General features: G+C 47.4%; 8 protein-coding genes across 8 annotated transcripts; 3 read left to right on the top strand and 5 right to left on the bottom strand.

Annotated features, from left to right (window-relative positions):
* Positions 1-195: 195 nt before the first annotated feature.
* On the bottom strand, positions 196-1,696 carry I302_103636 (uncharacterized protein; the record flags this gene model as incomplete). Its single annotated transcript, XM_019189006.1, has 7 exons — positions 196-480; positions 576-757; positions 829-877; positions 947-1,100; positions 1,162-1,301; positions 1,367-1,407; positions 1,465-1,696. The coding sequence occupies 7 exons, from the start codon at positions 1,694-1,696 to the stop codon at positions 196-198; spliced, it is 1,083 nt and encodes a 360-aa protein (XP_019048568.1).
* Positions 1,697-1,998: 302 nt separating this feature from the next.
* On the top strand, positions 1,999-4,538 carry I302_103635 (uncharacterized protein; the record flags this gene model as incomplete). Its single annotated transcript, XM_019189005.1, has 7 exons — positions 1,999-2,523; positions 2,610-2,773; positions 2,843-2,973; positions 3,064-3,161; positions 3,231-3,489; positions 3,561-4,058; positions 4,210-4,538. 7 exons carry the CDS (start codon positions 1,999-2,001, stop codon positions 4,536-4,538), a joined length of 2,004 nt encoding a protein of 667 aa, XP_019048567.1.
* A 567-nt stretch (positions 4,539-5,105) lies between these two features.
* Positions 5,106-5,716, bottom strand: I302_103634 (40S ribosomal protein eS12; the record flags this gene model as incomplete). The annotated part of the gene is made up of 3 exons (XM_019189004.1): positions 5,106-5,122; positions 5,198-5,401; positions 5,485-5,716. 3 exons carry the CDS (start codon positions 5,714-5,716, stop codon positions 5,106-5,108), a joined length of 453 nt encoding a protein of 150 aa, XP_019048566.1.
* Positions 5,717-5,937: 221 nt separating this feature from the next.
* Positions 5,938-8,114, bottom strand: I302_103633 (uncharacterized protein; the record flags this gene model as incomplete). Its single annotated transcript, XM_019189003.1, has 6 exons — positions 5,938-6,262; positions 6,325-7,011; positions 7,071-7,241; positions 7,304-7,569; positions 7,636-7,740; positions 7,818-8,114. The coding sequence occupies 6 exons, from the start codon at positions 8,112-8,114 to the stop codon at positions 5,938-5,940; spliced, it is 1,851 nt and encodes a 616-aa protein (XP_019048565.1).
* Positions 8,115-8,372: 258 nt separating this feature from the next.
* I302_103632 (uncharacterized protein) lies at positions 8,373-10,084 on the top strand (the record flags this gene model as incomplete). The annotated part of the gene is made up of 7 exons (XM_019189002.1): positions 8,373-8,375; positions 8,429-8,462; positions 8,579-8,863; positions 9,079-9,299; positions 9,420-9,560; positions 9,639-9,808; positions 9,892-10,084. 7 exons carry the CDS (start codon positions 8,373-8,375, stop codon positions 10,082-10,084), a joined length of 1,047 nt encoding a protein of 348 aa, XP_019048564.1.
* A 283-nt stretch (positions 10,085-10,367) lies between these two features.
* I302_103631 (uncharacterized protein) lies at positions 10,368-12,624 on the bottom strand (the record flags this gene model as incomplete). The annotated part of the gene is made up of 9 exons (XM_065869704.1): positions 10,368-10,684; positions 10,822-10,945; positions 11,057-11,395; positions 11,474-11,579; positions 11,644-11,729; positions 11,814-12,050; positions 12,171-12,451; positions 12,511-12,524; positions 12,584-12,624. The coding sequence occupies 9 exons, from the start codon at positions 12,622-12,624 to the stop codon at positions 10,368-10,370; spliced, it is 1,545 nt and encodes a 514-aa protein (XP_065725776.1).
* A 288-nt stretch (positions 12,625-12,912) lies between these two features.
* Positions 12,913-14,135, top strand: I302_103630 (uncharacterized protein; the record flags this gene model as incomplete). The annotated part of the gene is made up of 8 exons (XM_019189000.1): positions 12,913-12,988; positions 13,054-13,138; positions 13,198-13,256; positions 13,323-13,390; positions 13,464-13,576; positions 13,680-13,776; positions 13,870-13,971; positions 14,064-14,135. The coding sequence occupies 8 exons, from the start codon at positions 12,913-12,915 to the stop codon at positions 14,133-14,135; spliced, it is 672 nt and encodes a 223-aa protein (XP_019048562.1).
* Positions 14,136-14,584: 449 nt separating this feature from the next.
* I302_103629 (uncharacterized protein) lies at positions 14,585-17,540 on the bottom strand (the record flags this gene model as incomplete). Its single annotated transcript, XM_065869703.1, has 12 exons — positions 14,585-15,505; positions 15,559-15,610; positions 15,672-15,807; positions 15,869-15,944; positions 16,001-16,006; positions 16,078-16,133; positions 16,191-16,320; positions 16,378-16,464; positions 16,523-16,595; positions 16,703-16,902; positions 17,072-17,346; positions 17,405-17,540. The coding sequence occupies 12 exons, from the start codon at positions 17,538-17,540 to the stop codon at positions 14,585-14,587; spliced, it is 2,148 nt and encodes a 715-aa protein (XP_065725775.1).
* Positions 17,541-17,771: the final 231 nt, after the last annotated feature.

Raw genomic sequence — 17,771 nt, 5'->3', positions numbered from 1 at the left:
TTGTCCTCTCTCTTCTTTGTAAATCTACTGTACACTTTTACTTTTACATAGTTGTTCGTGGGTCGTTGTCATCAGATCATTATTCATTATTTGTATATGCAGGGTATCACTAGATCCTATATCTACAAAATATCTGTATCATGTATGTAATCTTCCCTTATCTTTCACCATCTTCCCCTTGATAGCGAGCCGATATCATGAGCGCGATTTCCCATTCACTCGTCCGATTTCGCCTCTCAGCCAATCTGCAGTCTCCCGACTGACATTCCAAATCACGTCCAGCTCTTTCAACCCCAAACCAGCATTATCTCCATCCTCCGTTCCTGAATGAGTGAGCGATAGTGCTGCCAAGGCCAAATACGAGTGGAATGGATCTGGATAATCCTCGGGTTCTTTCCCAAAACCACCTAGTGGGAATTGGGCTGATAGGAGGAAAGAGCGATCTGCTTCTCGATTTATGAGGGTTGAGTGACCCAGAATCTATGGAAGGTACAAAACCTTGAGCTTCCTGTCTATGATTTCTGATATGACACCAATATGATTAGAGGAAGACTGGAGAGAGAAGGTTGACTTACACTCATAGCCCCGCCACACCAGAAGGAATAACACACATCCTCCAATTTACCTGGTCTACCTTGGAACCCACCTATCTGACGGGATATCAACCATCGAAGAGTATCTTGAGATTCGGGTGATGGTGCTTGAGCGTGTTTGTGAAGAATGGATAAAGCTGCGAGCGAACAATAGGTCGTGCCGCCTGTACGTTAAGTGATAGGGAGTAAATGTCAATGGTTTTCTAAGAATGCATGAATGGGAAATGTCAATTACCTTGAGCTTCTATCACTCCAGGTCTGGAAGCGTACGCTCCTTCCCATGTCTACCAAAGAGAAAGCAGACCGTCAGCCTGAGGAACATAATTCAATGTAGCAGAAGCTGTATGACTCACCTTGCATCTCTCGATGAATTCGGTAGACTTATCTACGTCCATACCTGAGAAATCACCTATGATATCCGATATGACACTCGTACAATAACTTATTCGAACATCACTTTGGAACCCCTCGTTCGGATAGACTTCGTCGCCTGGTACAGGGGAGAACCTACAGCACTGCGATATTAGCATGCATCCTAACTTTACTGCTTGATGGAAGCCGGACTTACGATCCGTCTTTCGCTTGACAGGATCGCAGGAATCGGGTCAATCCTGGAATATCCAGTAGATCAAGGGGAGCTCGAAGGATTGCTAAAGTCATGAGAGCGGTGTAGGTTGATGGGATATGCGCAGGTGAGGTCTTGTCATTCTGCATAGGCCATATACATCAACATGTCTATCGAACATCCATATGATGTGGTAAGTCACGCTTACCAGAGTAGTCATGAATGTCGAGCCTCGAAATCCACCTGTAGCTATATATCACCACTAGTCAGCTTGCAGAGCATACTGATGTGGTAGAATTAACGTACGAGCCTGCAAAGACCACACCCATTCTATCCATCCCTTCCTCTGCTCCTCACTAGTCTTCTCATACAACGCCCCGAGAAGGTCCAAAGCTGAAATACAGAAGAACGCAGCTGTGATTCGGTTCGAGTCGCTACCCTGCGCAGCGGTAGGTAATGCCCTCAGACATCTCAGGAAGTAATTTATATGGCCATTTCGCTTGAAGGTACTTTGCTTGAGAGGGGTGGGGTCTGCCATGTCATTGAGGGAGTTGTTGATGCTTTTTACGTTTGTAGATATGATGGAATGTAGAATGGGATGTGATGTTGCGCATATACATATACGCGAATTTAAGGGAAATTCCTCATATATAGATAGCAACTCTACTACTACGCGTAAAGAAAGCAACGTTGTTATTGTTGTTCCTCTCTCTACATCATCATTCAACATTATTAACCCAACCATCCCATATATACATATTCATACATATACACCTTCAAACACACTAATATCCACCGTCCATCCCACAATTCAGAAGGCATAGAGTACAGGTAAAATCGATGTCGCACCCATCGGACCAAGATCAAGATCAAGACCCCAATATCACACCAACAGCTTCGCCCACCCCGAAGCGATCGCAGGGAAGCACGTCCTTCTCGCCCATCACACCATTGACATCAACGCAATACGTCCTCTCTCATCCTGAGGCATCAGGCTCGCAGTCCGACCTCAACACGGCTTCGACGGGATATACAATACCAAGCGACGAGAGACCATCCGAGGATACTCTTCAGGATCAGCAACCTGCTGCCGAGAGTTCAAGATCAGGCTCAGGGGGGTCATTCAATTCCGATTCGGTATTGGAAGTATTAGATAACGACGAGGAAGGGGAATATGATGAAGAGGAAGTGATGACTTTCTTGAATAATAATAGTAATCATGATGAGGAGACGGGGACGGAGGATTTCGAATTTGACGTTTCGGAACCGCTTGTTAATGGTTCGGGAAGGGGTAAGAGGAAGGGGAGAAGGAGGAGGAGGAGATGGAATGAAGGTGAAGAGAAGGAGGAGAAGGGTCTGTTGGAGGTGAGCTCGACCTTCCGTTCCTCTAGACACCGCTTTGTGGGAAAGTGTGAAGTGTGACACTGATGGTGATTTACGGCGATGCTCAGCTCATCCCTCCATTGATTCTCGCTCATCCCCTGCCTCTTCTCCCTTTACTCGCCCTACTCCCGTATAACTTCCTACCTGCTGGTGTGATATTCTTCGTACCGGTGTTCTGCGTGCTGGCATTGTTATCGGCTTGTGCGCATATTGTCATTGTCTATTTGGCGTGGTGAGATCATCTCGCAACACAATCAGTCGTAGAGGCATGCACGAGAAGCACAACTGATGATCTGTGTAGGTACCTAAAAGTCTCATCATTTGAAGAAGTCTTCGCTGCTGTCACGGCAAAATATGGTAAATACGGATTATGGACTGGTAGAGGGTTTGTCGTTTGTGCCGTATTCGGTGTGGTAGTAAGCTGGATCGAAAGTAAGTCTACCAAGCCATCGAGTCTCATCAGCTGCAAGTAGTGTCCGTTTCTTCGAGTATTACAGCTGATGGGGAATGTCTTGACCATAGCACTTCATCCTCTACTTCAACCTGTCATCGAGACCTATCTACCCAAAAATGCCGTATTTGAGTCTAGGATATTCTGGACCATCATCGTATCGTCAGCCGTGAGTTGCAAAATCCATCTTACGGAAAGAAGTCAGCCAGAGGCTAACGCTTTAATCTCCGTTCTTCAGCTACTACCTTCTCTTCTTCCCTCACGAATGACCAGATCGCTCAGGAGGTCTCCGATTGTGATCGCGCTGCTCTTACCGGTAGTAGCGTTCTTAGTCATTGGAAGAACCGTTGAGATCAAGAAAGCTTCAGAGCTGCCTCAACCCATCGGCGAAGGTGATGGGTCAGAAAATGGAGCAGAAGTGATCACCGAGGTGTTGGGTCATTTGGCGAAGAGGAAATTCGGTCTGGCAGGTGGAAGTAGCGCAGGTGCAGGGTTGAGTGGGTATCATCTGTCGATTGATCCAGATAGCACAAGGAGGTATTGAGCTAATCATCATAAATCAACTTAGCAACATTGACCATCTTCTTCTCACCTCACATCAATACTCTCCCAATCCATGCCTCCCTCGCCCGAGCCAAAAGCACTTCCTTCCCTGTCCCCTGTCTACTCGCCTCCTCCTTGATTCTCATCCTGTGTCTACCATTGGCCCTAGTCCCATATTACCTCCTACCACCCCTCGACCAATCCACCACCCCCATCTCCAGTCCTACCACTCCATCTGGTGTCTTCGCAAGACTACCAGCAGATGACGGATGGGTCAACTTCTCAAGGGTATTGATGTGCATCGTGGTTCTTGGATCGACCAACATGTGGATCTTGAGAGGTAGAGATACGATCCTGAGTTCGATGGGTGTCGATCAGGGGGAAAGGCTGAAAGCTGGTAAATGGGTTGGAATCGCTATATGGGGGGTGGTAGTGCTCGTAGCGTCTATTAGCGGGTGGGTAGCTGAGAAGATTGAATTGTTGGGTGTGTTGAGTGTATTGGCGGTGGGATGGTTCTTGCCTTGTGAGTGTGATTTAGCAGCTCTTGTCCATCACCTACCGATAATGCATACTGTGGTGCTTCGTTGCTCAACCTTATGATGACTTTAACCACCACCGCCGCTCAAAGCTACTCTAACCAGATAAGCTAACCCCTACCTTAATTTGTATCAAAGCCCTCTTCTTCATAATCACATTCCACGTCCGCTCCCCCTTATCCATTATCTTCCCATCCCGAAACGCCCCCAACCCGAACGAACCCCAGAATCAAGAGTCCTCTCGAAGAGTACCTTCCACAATGAATGGATATGGGCACGGGCATAATCGGACCAACAGCTTGAACGATCCCAGTACGGATATCTTGTTGGCGAGAAAGGAAAAGCAATTACAGAAGAGAAGGTTGGGAAGGAGGTTATGGCAGGATCTGTTAGTGTATATTGGTATTTTGCCTACTGGGGTGATTTGTTTGATTTGGACTTTTGGTAGTTTCTTGGGTATTTGGTAGAGTTCATATTAAGGTTTCTTGCATTTAGTCATCATATATGCTTCGTACGAATTAGTTGAGTAAGTCAAGAGGCTTCGCAGTGGTTGATTTAATCACTCAATGTTGCACAATAAGTATGCGATGGACAGGGAGGGTGAATGTCCTTGATGCGCGGTCTCATATATCGACTGGCTCTGCGACCAACATAATACGCTTCCACGCCGATGCATTCATATATCATATATCACCCTTCCATCTATCTAACCAAGCAACAAGTCGCCAAGCGAGGAAGAAGATCTGTTAGAACCCATATAGTCAATCAGTACATCGCTTCTCAATGATGACAGTAACATATATCGTTGACAAAAGAACAAGATCAGACAGCGGATTGCCCTCCGAAGAGAGTAGGTTCGATTCCTAGGGATTGTCGACACTTTACAATGCGAAGAGGGAGTCCCATATTCATCAGGGTGGGTGGGTCAGGGGTATGGGGGATTAGAGAGTGTTGCAATGAGGTGGACCAACAGTCAAGAAGAAATGGCAACTCACGTTGGTGAATTAGGGGTGATATTCGATAATGTGACGCATTTATCGGGTCTTGAAGTCTATTCAGCATGACAAGGTAATTAGCCAATGTTCTCAGTATGATTTTGTGAGAGGTAGAGGAGAGGGCGACTCACAGTCCAAGAGGACTTGAAGGGCGGGGGAGTCTTGACCGTAGTTGGTGATAACTACACAAGAGCATCCAACGACCTTTCGGGGTTTACCCTCTCTGTCGATCTTGGCGAGACCAGCCCATTGACCGAGGACCTTGGCGTCGGAGACCTTGATGAGTTGGATGGAGTGTTCGGCACAGAGAGCCTCGATGAGCTTGAGGTATTCGGCTGAACGTGTACCATGACAATCAGCACAGGCTTCCTTTCCTTATTTTCAAAGATCTAATCCGCTTATGTGAACGTAAACCCACCCTCAGTAACAGTCTCAACCAAGACACACAAGTGAGCCTCCCTCTTATCAAGCGCCTTGGCGCACTCCCTCAAACCTCTAGCAAGACCATCGTGGACAAGAGCAGTCTTGATGACTTGTTGGAGGGCATCCTCGACGGAGAGGGGACCGGATTTCTCGGCTACCTCAACTTCGGCACCTTCGACCTCGACGGCGGGGGGGTTGGAAGCGGTTTCAGATCCAGCGTCAGACATTTTGGGATATATTTAGCCTTCGTCCACTGTTTTGTTTTAGGGGTAAAAGGAATAAAGATGTAGAATAGTTAGTTAGAAGAGAGATTATCATCAAATTCAACCATACACCCTCGACGTTGTCCAACAACCTCAAAATTCATCTTGTGGTAACCAGCAACATTCGGCGTTTACCGGGGTTTACAATTATACATATACTTTTCACATGTGGCGCACAACCTAATTTACGTAACAAGCCTCCACACTGTAAGTCCACCTTTCCTCTCGTCCTCATCTTGCAAAAGATCAAACCCATTCCATCCATACCATACTCGCTCGTACCCAAGGTGGACCAGCTCATCACTGACCGTGGAAGATACACCTTTGTGGGTTTCTAATCTGCCCAGAATTTCGCCGAATAGGATCAAGTGGGACGGTTCTGCTGGGCTGGCGGTCATATTGGATATTTCATGTAATTGTGCTGGAGGGTATGGGAAGACTTCCTGGAGGTATGAGACGGGCGATTGGTAGAAGAAGGATTGTTGCGTACGATGAGTATCAGAGTTAACCCTTCAATGATATCAGCTCATCAGTCAATGTGCAAATACAATCTGAAGTGATTCAGCACTCACCCTATTGGCGGCTCACAGGTCAAGAACCATCCTTCCATATTTTTGACATGCAGGTGACTCTGCCAAGGTACTGAGTGACACGGAGTCAACGCTACCAATGACTTGATTTCTCCGAGATCTCCCCTTCTGAGCACGTTCATCACCTCCACCTGAGCCCTGCCATGGAATATGTTGAGATACAAGAACGGCAAGACAGGTGAGAAGAGGACAAAGTAAAATGGGAATTTGGCCAATCTGGTGTACTGCCTGATTGCTTGACTGAGTCTGAGACATGGTACCTTTGGAGCGTAGGTAGTGGTGATTGAGGGGATGACGAAAATCAGAAGAGAAGGGAGGAAAGGATGAAGGAACCTCCATTCCGAGTGAGGGGAGAATGACAGCGTGGTGATGGAGAATGTCACGGCTCTAGCTAGTAGTCGAAGTGGTTGGGGCGTATCCAGCCTTCTAAGTCGAGATGGGAGGATAAAGCGAGGAAGAAGTGAGGCAGCAAAGCCTTGGATCCACCAGTACCACACCGGGAACAGTAAGATGGGCAGAGATTGGGTCAAGTGGTATAGGTAGTTGGTCGATCCGTAGAATGACGAGATGTTTTGAATGAGGTTATGGTGAATGAATGTCAATGATGGGAAATACAGTCGACCCGTGAATGAGTAGTCGATGAACGTAGATGCGGCGAAGGTCGCAACACTATTTCCAAATCGGATTTAGCACAGATTATCACAATTCTCAGGAGGTACCCTACTTACAGACTGATAGCGGCCACAGCGATTACCCGCTCAGTCGAGGTCACTCCCGATTGCCTCAACGTTCTGGCAATCAGATCAATACCCAAATATGCCCACAGAGAGGCTGTTGTAGGTCTGATACTTAGGGCTATCGTGGCGAATACCACGGACAGAAACAGACTTTCCTCACATCTATGCGACACAGAGACATGAGTAAATAGTAGATCATCACGAGGGACAGGACAGCGACTCACTTGATGGTAGGAAGCCAGGGTACATCCCTGTCCATGGCTATGTAATCTAGTCTTTCGGGCTTCTTCAACCTAGCCTCGCTTGTCCCCTCCTTTGTGGCCTTGTCAGACGACAGAAGTTTGAGTGGATCTTGCGCCGGCGACGAAGAGGGCAGAGCCGGGAAAGGGAAATAGCACAATGCCATAGTAGTGAGTAGCGTCTCGGGTGAAGTTGACAAAGATCTCGGTAGCAGGTGTGCGTTGAAAAGCGATGTTAACGAGAGGAAGAGCTACATCGATGTATATACCATGATCAGCAGATCCAACATCGAAATTAGATTAGAGGGGTTGCTTACCGCTGAAGCCGATGCACCAGGGCTTAGCACTTTCGAAGCTAGCTTGTAGGTATAATAGTCTGTCAAAGCAGCTACAAGTATTCCAACGAGTCTTGGAGCGATCGTCTATATCTCGCGTTGAAGAAGTCAGCTACCTCCCGTCCATTGTTCTCAGGATAAGTCGGAACAACGCATGAACTCACAATCATTTCTGTCCCATCCAAGCCTGATATCTGTAAGACCTTATAAACCCCAACAAACAATCCAGGCCATATCCATCCCCTCATCCTCCCTCCAACCACGTACATATCCCACCAATCCCCAGTGATAGGCGAGGGCAAGTCCCTCCATTCCCATGTGAGGTAACCATACCCGAAAACGTGATTATGGGCAGGTTCCAACGCCTGGTAGAATTCGTCGGGCTGGAAGTATGTTTGTGGGAATGGTAGGGTCAGTAACGTACGAATTAGGAAGGCAAGGATTAGTGGTTTGGGGATCATCGCTTGTGTGTGAGAGGTGTATGACCAAGAGAAGGAAGAAGGATGAAAGATAGAGAATGGAGAATGGAGAACGGAGGATGGAGGTTGGAGGATGGAGGAATGACGTTGTTGAGTTCAGTTAACCGGCGGAAAGTAAGTCACTCCCAACAGCGATCATCAACATCGAATTGTCACTATATAACCTCACAATTTTCTTCTTTCTTCACATGACATTCCAGTATATTCAAAGATAAGAAGATAAGGTGAACGACTAGCAAGATGGTGAGCCCAATGAACATCCTATCCGAATGCATCAAAGCTGACATGCTCGCCAGTCTCTGTCGTATCTCCAACAAGAATCCACACCAAGTAAGTACCTACCTTCCCACCTTCCCCTTTCGCCCTACTTCCGGAAAGAGACTACATCAACACCGCAACTTCCTATATACATACACAGTGAAGTCCCAGCTGACACATCCCCACAGTACTTCCCGACTCAATCTGGGCCCTCAAATGGACGTCCTCCAACAAGCTCCTCTCAGGATCAGCAGACGGTCATCTACGAATATGGGATCCCACCGAACTATCCAAACCACTATACGATCTCACCTCCAACCCCCTGGCTATATCTTCGATATCCACCGATTCAAGTGGGAGGTACGGGTTATCGACGAGTTTGGACGGGACGGTGGTGTTGGTGGATATTGAGAATGGGGAGGTGAGGGGAAGGGTGGAGACTGGCCGAGAGGTTGTTGGGGAGGGTGAGAAAGGTGGGTGTTTGTTTTCATGGTGTGATGCTATCTGTGACTTGGGAATGGTATGGGGAGAATAGCAATCTCTCGTACTAGTCCGGATTATCCTTGGTCGTCGCAAAGAATGACGAGTCGACCCAAAGCTGCTCACTTGCTATCTTTCCTTCCCTCACCTGACGTATGATGAAGAGCTCCTAAAGGAAGGTCGTAACTGATCTGAGTGCCGCTCACAGAACTACCAGCATTCACATCGGCCATCCACCCTCAGCAGAAATGCTGGGCCTGGTCCGGCCGATCATCAAAAGTAGCTATCCGATCAATTGACCAGGACCTCATCTCAGCGGAATCTCAAGAAGGCGTCAACGGAGATAGCAGTAACAAGAAAGGTGGGCTTGGAGGGGACGGTAAAGTGGTAGATACTGGTAAAGGGAAGTTCGGGATGGATGTGCAATTTGTGAGTATTCGTCAATATCTTATCTTGCTTCTAGCCCACCAGCAACCGACTCCTCGTTTTACCTTAACTCCCTGACACGAACGACAGCGCTGATGTCGATTGGGTAATATTCCACTCCAGTCCCCTGACGGCCAGTCCCTGGCTCTATCAACAGAACAAGGTCAAGTGATAGTCATCGACGTGGAGACTTCAAGTGTAGTAGCAACCTACACATCGCATAATAAAGCAGTCAGAACAATCACTTGGTCTCCCGATTCGCAGGTAAGTAAGACACCATCCGAAACCAAACGCATTTCCGTGTATACTTCTCGAGATGTGCTTACTCCCGTTCATGGATAGTGGCTCTACTCCGGCTCAGATGACCACCTGATAGTCCTGTATGATGTCCGTGCGGGATCGTCCTCAGGAGTAGGGGGGAAAGGTGAAGGAGCAGTAGCGATGATGCAGGGTCATCAAAGTTGGGTATTGAAGGTGGATGCTAGTCCTGATGGCAAGTTGTTGGGAAGTGGGTGAGTAAAGTGATACTCCCCTTGCCTTACATCTTACCCTCAAACACGAAGATACGATGACTAATCCCAATATTGTACCACAGCGGCGCAGACAGCATGATCAAGCTGTGGGATGTAGGTCAACGAGCCTGCGTATCGACCTCGACTGGTAATTCCGAGATATGGGGGATCGCCTGGCAACCCACTGCATCTGATACCTTCGCTGCTGGGAAGCAATTCGTAGTGGGCGGTGATGATAGGGCTATAACGTTGTTTAGGGCTGCTGGGTCGGTGTAGTGCTTCATTCGAATGGGACCCGTAGGAGAATAAGAGAGAGGGACAAGAGTATGGGTCCTTAGGAGATCATTACATGTTATGTATCGCACATCAATGCATTTTATTCCAACCTCATCGGAAGAGTATCGAATAACCGTGAATCTCACGGTCCACATTGACCATGACCGAACTTCCATGATGACTATGCAGCGGTAACCTCTGTTATAGTCCGTATATCATTTATTCATGCATTCTATCAAGCAAAGCACAACCTTAATTATCTACAAATACCATCGACGAAAACCTATCCCGCATGCTCAATAATCTCAGTGACCAACTTCCCACCAACAACCCTCGACTTCATTTGCTCAGGCACAGGCTTCTCCTCGAAATCGCCATCTTGACCTGTGGGGACCGAGATATTGAGAGAGGAAGTTTTGGAGGTGATGATTTCGACGGTGTTCATACATTCTTTGGAGAGGTAGATCTGCCCAGAGTCGGTAGTGTCCACTTGGATCGTTGGGATCTGACCTGTGATTTGAACTTCGAATGATGGGGAGGAGGTGACGGAGAGGGAAGAGACGGCGGAGTCGAGGACAACGGCGGTTTTCTTACATCCGACTGTGGGGGGTATTAGCATGTGTAGAGCATTATAGGAAGTACTAGGACGTCTTGGAAAGAAGAATGACAGGAGCGAATATGTTTATCCGGTATATGAAGAAAGGATTTAACTCCAGGTGGAATAGGGTCGTACTCACCCATGGTCACCGCATTGATCTTACCTGAAATCTTGACTACCGAATTTTTACAGCTAAAGATGTGGACAGTCTGGTGTAGTTCGGTCTGATCGATGACGATGTTCTTGTTATCTTCTTGGTATTCCTGTACGTACGAAACACTTTCGCTGTTAGCTATCATCGTGCATGATCCGCATGTCGAGCAGAGAGAGCAAAGACCATTGGTTTAATGCAATTTCAGAAACCCCCAACTCACCACCATCCACTTATTACCATCCTCCAATTCCAACTTAGCAGGTTTCTTAGCAGGGGCAGCCCCAGGCTTAGGCTTCAATGGAGGTGCCTTCCTACCGTTATCCGGAACGACGGAGGAGGACCGAAGTTCGGGATTCTTGTGTGTCATCTGAGATGCATCTACCTTTCTGAGTCCGGAGGTGACTGCCCCGCCCTTGTTCAAGTCGGCCAGTAACGCTGCGGTACCTCCAGCTCCTCCAGCTGGAGCGGAGGTCTTGGAAGCTGCTGGAGGTGGTGGGGGAGGGGGAGGAGCGGAAGATGATGAGGAGGCTGAGGGGATTGAGGATGGTGCGGGAGATCCCTAAAAGACAACAGGTGATTAGCGACGAAGGCAGGATTTCCAGAGTCATCCGTTGCGCAATGACTAAGCACCACTCGCCTTCGGGTTCCAAGCTACACCAGTAGTATGCCATTGTTTGACATAAGCCTGTAAGGAGGTCAAGAGCTGAGCGAAGGATTTAGCCCAAGCGACGGCAGTGGGGTTGCTAAGTGGAATTATCAGCTTTCCAGATATTCAATGTCTATGACGAAACACAGAAGCTAACACACCTATCCTTGTACTGCTTGATCACACGATCAGACCAGAACTGAGCAGCATTCTTCATCTCAGCTACGAAAGGCGCAGGAGCGGGTTCCTAAGCATCGTCGATGACGCAACCATCAGTCATCCGGCATTGTGGTTGGAGTTGGCGCAACGACGGATGAAAGAGTTGACTCACCACCTGGACCCATCCCCAGGCTGGAACACCTTCACCCAAAGTATTAAAGCAAACATTCCAATCTCTGCCTTCCTTCGATCTCGACAGTTTCTCTTTCGTCTCCAAGATAGCTTGGATGGCTTTGCCTTGAGGCTCGAGTAGTGGGCCGAGCGCAGTAGGTGTCGAGGGTTTGGAGTGGTTGGAAGCTAGTTTGAGGAATTGGAGCTGGGCTTCACAGAGGGCGGGAAGGAGAGACGACTAGAGCATAACACAGTCCGAAGTTCCAGTAAGCTTGGGACATAAAGTGTACGACACGGTTGACGGAGGGCAAATCGGTATTCAAGAATCGTTATCGGTAAGTGGGCTGAGAGAACTCACATGCTGTTGTACCAATCCGCCCAATTCATCGGACTTCTCAATGAACTCCTGTAACGCACCATTGATAATCTCATCCTCGTAAGCTTTTACAGCTGGTGACAAGGCCTCTTCCGCAGCAGCAGCAGGCGCAGGAGGAGGAGGAGGGGGCGGAGGAGGTGGAGCACCTGTAGAAGCGATATGCGCGAGATTATCTTGGACGGCGGTAGTTGGTGATTTGAGGGATGAGGTGGGTGCGGGGGAGGAGGAGGAGACTGCTACGTCCTCTAGGCGACTTGTTACGGCTATGCACGACTGGCATGTCAGTACGATAGCTTGACTAGATGGAGTGTTACGGACATACCCTCGAGGCGTTTCCTAGTGGTCGGAATTGAATGAGCAATGTCCACTGGGAGAAATCAGGAAGGGTCACTCACAGGATGGTCCCGAGATTGTGCATTCCTTGTTGACCTGTCATCGTGTTCGGTATGAGTACTATAGAATCAAAGAAGGGAGACGAAAAGAAAGAGATTCATGATGAGGAGAACTGTCGATGACGACCTGGGGTTTTGTCTGTGTTGTCAATGCGTCGCGTCAGGGAAAGAGTGATGACTGACCATACAAATGTCACGTTACGTAATGAAAGTACCAGCTCATAAAATCGAAAGATAAGATTATGGATATAGGAAATAGAGACGGTTGATCATGATGAAGCTGAATGAGTCTTTCTTACTGCTATTTTAATCGTTATATACGACCCAATGACATGTCAATATCACTGCCCACACCTAATATAGCGCATCTCACAGAGGAAGACTACGAGCACGTGTACGAGCCTGCCGGTGGGTCGTCTGTCGTCCTTCATTCGAGTCGTTTGACCTGACGCTAAAGAGAGTTGAAATCCTAGAGGACTCGTTCATCCTTCTCGATGCGCTGGAACTGGATGCTCAGCTGATAAGGGGTGATAAGCCTACTATATGTGTTGAGATAGGGTGAGCTCGATCTGCTGGTGATGGATATAGCTGCTTTGTACTGAGTTTTCAAATTCTAGGTCAGGCTCAGGCATAGTGTCGACCTTCCTATCGCAGCTCGTCGGCCCATCTTCAAGCTGTGAGCGAACCCTCTCACATTCATAGGACACAGTTTGATGATGTATTCTGATCCATCGATACACAGTGGTCCTTTCAACCGATATCAACCGATACGCCTGCGAAGTGACTCTAAGAACAGCCAAAGCTAACCAGGTGAGTGTCATGACCCCTAATATACCTCAAATCATACTCTCACTTACGGCTGATACTCTGTATTGCTATTTAGATATCACTAAACCCAATCCTATGTCACCTCCTTGATCCATTATCCTCCAGACTCCGAAACAAGGTCGATATCCTGGTATTCAATCCCCCATACGTACCCACAGGAATGACCGAGTGAGTCCCCCCCTTCACCTCGATCACAAGTCGACAATATAAACAAAGCACGCAATCACAGTATGTATGAGAGTTGGCGTATATTTCTCATCCACAATACTAGGCTGCTCGACACCCAACATCAGAAAGACATAGGAGGTGCCTGGGCAGGTGGACAGGACGGTATGATCGTGACTGACATTATATTAGACCAATTACCTGTATGTCTTTCTTCGTCTTTGCTTTAGAACCAATAGTTCAACGGATAATCGAGCTCGAGCTTACGATATTACGCTCATCGCTCATCGCTGTAGGACCTGCTCACACCAAGCGGTAAGATGTACCTCGTCACAGTGGTTCAGAATAAACCATTGGAGATTATACGTAAGATGGAGGCGAAAGGGTTAATCTGTAAGGTGAGTGCAGAATCAATACCCTTCTCAACCCGACGTTACGGCGAGAAGAGAGTTGGTGGTGTATAGTGATACTGACTCGCTCGTGGATATAGGAAATCATAAAGCGTCGAGCGGGTAGAGAACTCCTATCAGTGCTGAGGATCTCCCGTGAATTGCATCAGTGAAACCTCAAAGCCAAATCAAACAGACGGACAGTCCTGTCTACAGTCCTGTCTTTCTAGGACAGTACCATGAACAAAGACTCGAAAACAACCACGAATCATATGATATACATAATATATAATGCATGAAAGGACTATGTGATCATATTCATATGTATATACTATCTCCTATATAACACAAATAAACCTCGTTGAATCACATAAGATGTACTTCTACTCATGATAATACGTATGAATAGGATATTGGGATTTCCACTTGCTGCACAATATCCCTTTTTGCTTGTGGCGACATTCGAGAAGGCGATATATACAAGATGATCGTTCCTGAACTCCAGACTTTCGTTCGTGCTTTCTTCAACCCAATGATATTCCCCGGAATCCTATAACCCTTCCTTTCCTTGAGGTTCAACCAAGCTTACCACCACGCACCAAGTCCCTTCCTAAGCCATTAATTACCCCAACCTCATCGACTTCCTAATCCTAGTAGTCCTAGTAGACTGCCTAGTAGGCATAGTCCTAGGAGAAGTGGATTTAGCCTTTTCTTTCCTCTTGTTCTTCTCCTTTTCGTCCTCCTGCTCTGGCTCATCACCATTCTCACTTCGTACAGGCGGTGGGGATAGACTACCCGAGCTGAACCCTTCCACTTCATCTGCATTCTTCCTCTTCGTAATCAACAGAGCCGTACCAGTTCCAATCCCGTTGGTAGGTCCATTCCCGTTCATACTGACATCTTCATTGATATCAAGTCGAGGTGTGATAGGAGTGGGTAATCCGCCGTCCTTATCTACCTTGATATCCTCCGCTCCATCACGTTGTAAATCCACAATTAAGGCCGGCGCACCAGCAAGAGAGGACGAAGAAAGCGGTGGTGAGCTGGGTAATTGATTTTTCGTCTTCGTCGACGACGTAACCTTGCGTTCGATCAATGGAGTATTCAAGTGTAAATTACCCATAGGTTGGCTGAAACTCTCTTCAGAACCGTATTCTCCCAAAGACTCGTAATTCGTCCCAGAGGCAGTCATAGGTCTAGACCATCTACCTATCCCCTCCTCCGAACCAACCTGATCGCCATTCATAGGATCGCTCGAATGGTTGTTGTTGTTGTTTTGGTCCAGGGGGAACTGATCATCAAACGATTCGATCGACCAAACGGAATCTCCACCAAGAGCTTGAGAAGCTGGTAATTGACTTTCACTGATTTGGGAGCTGGGGCCAGATAACCATTCGTGGTCTAATGCTTGTCTCATACTTAATCTCTGTCTGGGGTCTTTGGCGAGTAATCCGGAGATGAAGTCGATGGCGAGGTCGCTTATTCCAAGTCGCACTAGGAGCTCGGTGTCGGCTGGTTGGGTGAATCGGTCTTTGATGCGTTTCTGAGGAAAGGTTAGCATGATTCCCAAGAGGATACTGAGAATTCTCAACTTACCTCCACGGGCGCGTCCGCATCTTCATCGAAGGGTAAAGCCTTGGTCATCATACTAGCGGTTGAAGACTGTCAGCTGAGGCTTGAGTACATGACTTGGCATAACGTGAGCTCACCTGTACACTATGATACCGATAGACCAAGAATCCACCACGTTCTCATACCCAGGCTGTTGCTTGGTCTGCATCACCACTTCCGGCGCGAGATATTGCGGTGTACCGACCATGGAAGTAAGCATGGTCTCGGCGTGGACTAAGGAATCAATCAAGGTCAATCATTTTGTCCTGTTGGGCTCCAGGATGGGCGAACATACCCATCTTAGCTAACCCGAAATCTGCAATCTTCACTTGCACCGGTGCTTCTGCCGTCTCTCTAGTAAGAAGGATGTTCTGTTCGTTTCTCTTCTATCAGCATTGAATCGATACGTGATCAATCAGGCACCCACCTCTGGCTTGAGATCTCGATGCGTGACACCCATGGAATGCTACACAGATCAGCTTTGTTATCTACTGATCAACTCACGGTATAGGCCATAGCTCGACAAATCTGCACCGTCAACTCTGCAGCGTGATATTCAGCTATCCAAGGAATCATCATCAGCTCATCAGTTGTTCCGATAGGTGCATATCACTCACGCAATCCACCTCCAGTCTCATTGGGCCAATTCATAATATAATCCAACATGTCCCCTCCGTCGATATACTCTAAGACCAGACAGATATGCTGTGGATCCTCATAATAGTCGATCAATCGGCAAATGTTTTCCTACCCACACATACACAGATAAATCAGTAAAGGAAGGCCTTTCAAGGAATCACATACATGTTCTAACGTTTTGCAAATTTCGATCTCTCGGTGGAAGAGCTCGAGGGTCTTGTCGTTTCCTGCGAATCGATGTTTGATGATTTGCTAGTAGGCATATCGTCATTTGAGCTAGAATCACATCAAGGGGGAGTGGGCAACTCACCTTGATCGCTCTCAATGCACCGGTCTCGACATCTACAGCTTTTCTCACTTCTGCGAAAGTACCTTTACCGAGTCTGTCGAGAGTAATATGGAGTAACGTGATGTCGGGAAGAGGAAAAGATATTGGGACGAAGGTTTGTCAGCCGGACCTCATATAAAGAGAACAGACGATTCGACCCACCTATCTAATACTTGATACCTCTCATACACAGCTCCCACCACATCATGCCTACTACTTCCTTGAGCCAGCTTTGCGCCTTTATTCCCCACTGAGCGGTAGATGTATCTGACATCGTGATTGTCGAGTGTGCCCGAATGACCAAGGGAGATCTCATCGCCATGTTGGAGCATTCGACGAGTGGTCACTCTCTCTCCGTTAAGCTGAGAAAGGGGATATTGCATCAGCGCTACGTATGCTTAACGTGTTGGAAAGGGTAAACCGCTGGTTAGTGAACAGGCGCAAAGAAGGGAGATGATAAATATAAGTTGAAAGGAATCTCTAATGCGAACGAAATCGTCCCAGTATAAAAGAGCGAGAAAAACGACCTACAAAAGTCCCATTACTACTCTTCAAATCCTCAATCCAAACCTCCGGATCACCTTCCCCATCCTTCCAACTCTGTATTGTAGGTAACGATGACCCACTTCCATTTGGCCCCTGTATCCCTAAAGTGATCTTACAATGGATATTTGATATCCTTTTCTCAGGGAGGATCACATCGTTCTTGGATAACACTCTTGGTCCTCTACCCAGTTGGATAGATGCTTTGGACCATGGAATCTTGAGGATATCTCGTTCGGATTGAGTTGGGATGAACACTGCCCCTATATATTACCGTCAATATATCAGCATAGTACGAGGGACATGACCCAAAGAACTTACAATATTTTCTCCTAGGTTCTACCTGACTGTTAGCAAAGGTGCTGTTTTGGGTCTGACTGAAATACGGCTGTGAGAGTTGAGTGGGTTCGAAAGCGTAGTCGTCGTATCGCTGTGATTGGGGGAGTGACTGTGACATTTTGTCGTGCGAGTTGGTATCGCCTCTCTCTGTGAGCTGGGTATGATATGTCTTGTCCAGTCAAGAAGAAGATGAGGAAGATGTAGGATTAATTCTCATCCTCTCATGTTCTCTTATATATGTTTCTTTCACTCTCTCTCCCAACTTACGAATCCTCAATAGCACTTGATAAATCAGGCACCCATTAACGCGTCAAAGCTCAAAGTCACACGTGGTCAACGTGTCAGATGT

The sequence above is a fragment of the Kwoniella bestiolae genome, chromosome 2 (genome assembly GCF_000512585.2).
Source record: "Kwoniella bestiolae CBS 10118 chromosome 2, complete sequence".
Taxonomy (NCBI): Eukaryota; Fungi; Basidiomycota; class Tremellomycetes; order Tremellales; family Cryptococcaceae; genus Kwoniella; species Kwoniella bestiolae.
The sequence above is the reverse complement of the archived record's forward strand: the minus strand, read 5'-3'. Positions and strand labels throughout refer to the sequence as shown.